Below are 5,000 nucleotides of genomic sequence, written 5' to 3' on the forward strand. Positions count from 1 at the left end.
GACGTCCACAATTGTCAACAAGGGGTACTTCTATGACATTGTTTTCGTTAACACCGACATCCTTGAAAGCGCTCCTTATCAGTTTGCCATTATTAGCTTTGAATCCGAGAGTAGTAAGGAAGAACTTTTTGCACACGGGATGGAAGACTCCATCTTCCTGTCTCATTGTATATTTGCATGTACATGACTAGGCACTTTTCTCCTTGGAAAGAATGCCTTCGCCCTGATCTCTGCATTCTGTTTTACTTACCCAAGTCCCTACAAATTTGCGCTGGTCCTTCCAATCCTCTCCCCAAAACATCTGTTAAGCCCCCGTCGCTGGTACTCCAAGAATCTGTCACGGCATTTTTTGGAGCAGGTCGGCGAACAACCTTCCAAGACCGAATGCTTTTCTCTCATTCGCAAAAGCTTATGTATTTCCTAGTCTGCTTTTTGTATCGGCGTCTTGTGATTTCTCTCTTTTGAGTGAGTTGACACTGTCTCTATTTCTAGATCTGTATTTATTGTTTCACTCTGCTAGCATGGTCTCTATAATCGATGACACACCTGGAACATGCTCTCCTTCAGATATTTCTCCTAAACCGGTAAAGGATGCCGGCGTGGCCGTTTCGGACAATAAATACTCTTCCTCTTCAGCAAATGGAACTCTAGGGTCAGTAGTTTCGGCGATATATTTAGAAGCAAGTTTCAAATACATTTCAAATTCTGAGTCACTATCTAAACTTTGTTTCTCAATGGTAAATTCAACACAAAATCCATATCGTTTGCATCTGCTTCTTTAATCTCAACAGCCAATTTACGTGCTTCTACTGCATATTTTCATATCGGTGTTGAGGTAAACCTATCTAGCTCGTCTCCTCCGTTTTTCTTGTTGTCCGTGGTTTCTTTAAATCTTTTCCTCTCTGCTTTTATGACACTCATACATCATGTAATTCCTTTTGATAGAGGTTTCACTGTTGATTTGAGCTAGCTGTTTCAATGGAATGTCAATATCTGAATCACTGGAGTCTGATTGTCATGATTTATTTAATCTGGGTTGGCTGAGGTGGAGGTACGGTGACTCTTTTAGGGGTTAGATCATATCTGATGAAAGAGATATAAATATGGATATTCAAAAATTGAACGGGAGAGGACTTATCCATTAAAATAATCTTTATCATAAAGTAACGTTGTTATGATATGATATTGAGTTACAGTTGCTTGCCTTTCCCAAAAGAATATTGAAACAGGTTATTGAGGGCTAATTGGATGCATAGCTAGAGACTTATTGTCTCAGTAGTTAAGGTTTTCACTTTGATTCAGAAGGTCCGACACAGTCCTAGGTTGGTTTTCAGTCTCGATCGTTTTTTTAATTTTTCCCACTGTCCTGATCCCAAGCAAGGGGGGGGGGGGGGGGGGGTGCGCAGTTTGTTCAAATTTCAATGGAAAGGTGGGGGTGCGCACTTCAGTAGAAAGCCGGGGGAGATGGGGGAGGGGGTGTGTGTTCATTTTCACCAAAGAAGGGGGTTTGACCGAAGAATTCAACCACAGCAAATTACAGGGACAGTATTTTGTCTATTTAAGAATGAATTTTAAGTTTAATAAGATCAAAAGGAGGGAGGGGAGGTTCGCGAAAATTCTGAAAATTAATGGATTGGGGGTGGGCGTCTATTTGATACACTATAATACTACTACTACTACTACTACTACTACTACTACTACTACTACTACTACTACTACTATTACTACTACTACTACTGATACTACTACTACTACTACTACTACTACTACTACTACTACTACTACTACCACTACCACTACTACTACTACTACTACTACTACTACTACTACTACTACTACTACTACTACTAATGTACATACAAATGCTTTGACTGCTACTACTAATACGACTACTACTTATTCTACAACTTATACTTTCATATTGATGATTAATATTAATAATTGTCATCATAATGATAATCATAAATATAGTACATGTAATAGCAATAACAGTAGTGCTATTAGCATGTAAATCAACATTTGTCTAAGTTAAATATCACAAACACAGATAAACCGTCAATAGCAAATAATCATTAAACATCTTCACTAATATATGACAAGTAAGTATATGATTATATACATAAAATCTTTGATCACTGGAATAGGAAAAAGATAAAACTCACCCGAGGAAATGAAGAATTCACACCAAAACAGCAAGTTACTCGTACGTCTTTGATGATTGACTATTTGATGAAAATTGGAGAACAATGATATGTTCTTTTCACCGTCACCAGTCGTAATACAAACGGACGCATATATCTTAATTTTTGGAGAGTGTCTTGGCAGAAAGTCGCATATCCGAAATGCGTCTTTTTGTGAAAGACAAATTATGTCATTCGGTGGACGAATAAGAGAAAAAGACGCATATTACAAAATGCGACCTTCTGTCATATCCACATTCAATATGCGTCGATCTGTCATTCCTCTAAACGAATTTAAACCAAATTAGGTCAAGTCGCATATTTTCAAAATGAAACAACTTTTTTATTTTCAACGATTGAGCTACCAAACCCAGATAGAAAAATGCGCCTTTCTCTCAAGTATGTGAATCCCAGAAAATGTCAATTTGACCTAGATACCGATATGCGTCTTTCTTCCCTATCACGGCAGATCTCTTACCATGTCGTTCGACAGTTCACTGGTTAAGCTTCAGATTCACACCGACACAATACTATCCAACAAGAGAAGACAATCCTAAGAGTAGGTACTGAATAATCAAAAGGAAACAAAAGTGTGATGTCAGAATAATGGTTCTAATCCGATAGGAAGCGTAAAGCTAGTATTCCGTAGGACTAGATACAAACATTGTACAACCAATCTCCTGGTTTCAGAGTGATGGCATTTAATTTTCCAGCCTAAATAATAAATGATTTGTCGTCAATAAAGATCATCCACCCTCGCACCTTTACTCCCCGTAATCGTAATCTGCCTGTACATCATGCTAACTAAAATAGTTATTACCATCTTATCATTCAATGTGTAACCTATTCCGGAGCACTGGCTACAAACTTCCAATGAGTTTTGAACCGGAAAAAGGGAAAGTGTGACGTCACGACGTCTCTGCCCTATTACCAAAGTCACAAATTTGGAAGCAGACACCGTCTGAAACGGTGCTAGACAACGCAGAAAGAAAAATATGTACAAGAAAGATACATCCCTGAAAATATCAGCCGGCCTTGACTTGGGTTGGCAGGCAGATATTTTAGGATTGACTTTACTTGTTATTTTCTTTCTGCCTTGTGTGGCAAGGTTTCATACACACCTTTTCAGACGTTGAGTTACAGATAGGCCAATTCCTCGTGAATGCTCTAATCTGAATCTGAAAATAAATATCTGTTTCTAATTTTTAACGCTACAATGTCAATTCATACATTTTCTTTTTCTTTCTTTTTAAAATTTTCACAGAAATGGAAGCATTTGTTCGACAGGGTAAGTATTTTCATTAATTGAATTCCCCTTTCAGGTTGCTTCATAAACTATTTCAACAAATGTAATACGTTAAAAAAAAAGATCTGAGATTTTATAGAGAGCAATATTCACTAAACTTGCTCAAAGCGCTTTACAAGGGGCACTTGGCCAACAGCAAAACTTAACATGTCGGACGTGACGTGACGCCTGTTAGGCTAAATTATATTTTTTTTCGGACAGAGACAACGCTGAGTACGATGAGAGAATGTGAGTAAAGAGTCTTTTCCAAGGACTCAACTATGCGCCGAGCGCGAGGCTCGAACCCAGGGCCTTCCGATCCGAAATCGAGTGTCATACCACAAGCCCACATAGCCGCACAATAACTTAGCTAACTTAACAATAAAGCCAGTAATATGTCTGTTAACTCTCTCCTTACCAGTGCCATTTTGAGGATTATCCTGAACCTTCCTAACCATCAAATATCAAATGACTTTTTTACTCAGTCAAAAAAAGCAAGAAGCACATACATGCTATACATAATTTTGTTCGGCCAAACGAGTCGATTAACACAAAATATCAATTTTGTGATGTGAATGAGAAAAATGTTGGCTGTTTCGTAACGAATGTGACGATTTCCCTATGCGTGGTAAGGAAAGGGTTAAAATTGCCATTCTTTGTGTTTAGATTATGAAAAAAAAATGCAAAAATGTTGAGGAAGAAGAGGGAAAAAATCGAGCATTTTTATAGCGCAATAAACTTGAGCTTTTAATTAGCGCAATATCCACAAAACGTACCCAAAGCGCTTTACAAGGGGTCCCTGGCCAACAGCAACACATAACATGTAGGACGAGACATGACGCCTGTCAGGCGATAATACAAATTTTTGGGACAGAGACAACGCTGTTAACGGCCAGGTACTCATTTTACACCTGAGTACGGTGGAAGAATGTGAGTAAAGAGCCTTCTCCATGGACTCAACTATGCGCCGAGCGAGGCTCGAACCCAGGACCTTCCGATCCGAAAGCGAGTGTCATACCACTAGACCACATAGCCGCACAATATCCACTTAACGTGCTCAGAGCCATTTACAAGCGATCCCAAGCCAACAGCAACACAACATGTAGGACGAGACATGAAGCCTGTTAGGCGATATAACACTTTTTGTTTTCGACATGACTTAATAGAGGACATGGTGTAAGATAGAAATCCTGCCCTGGCGTATTCTGAATAAAAACAAACAAAAAGTTTTAAAATATTGCCCAGTAAACTCTCTCTTCAATTATCGGTCAAACCTGGGATTTGATTGAAGTGTCAACATTTTTTTAATGTATTTTTTTCGAAGTACGAACTATTGATGAACGTAATTTATAAGCTAGTTTGAAAATCAATGGTAAACATTGCTATTGGGTTGGGTTTTTTTTTTTATATCTTCACGTCTTCCCCCGAATTTGTAATTCACAACTGTGATCTAAGCACTATTTTATAGACAATATAATTCAAATTAGAGACCTTAAAGATAATATATTTCATTGTATAAAATTAATGTATACAAA

The 5,000-nt window shown here is 38.1% G+C and overlaps 1 protein-coding gene across 1 annotated transcript in view; it reads left to right on the forward strand.

Moving 5' to 3' along the window:
- LOC144974117 (rhomboid-related protein 3-like) overlaps nucleotides 1-5,000 on the forward strand; it is a 150,310-nt gene that overhangs the window by 116,095 nt on the left and 29,215 nt on the right. The window contains exon 3 of the mRNA XM_078917016.1: nucleotides 3,445-3,468. Within this exon, the coding sequence (XP_078773142.1) occupies nucleotides 3,445-3,468 (24 nt within the window). The remainder of the gene's footprint in view (nucleotides 1-3,444; nucleotides 3,469-5,000) is intronic.

This window comes from Berghia stephanieae, chromosome 5 (genome assembly GCF_034508935.2).
Source record: "Berghia stephanieae isolate SIO BIC M18660-M18661 chromosome 5, UCSD_Bste_1.3, whole genome shotgun sequence".
Classification (NCBI taxonomy): domain Eukaryota; kingdom Metazoa; phylum Mollusca; class Gastropoda; order Nudibranchia; family Aeolidiidae; genus Berghia; species Berghia stephanieae.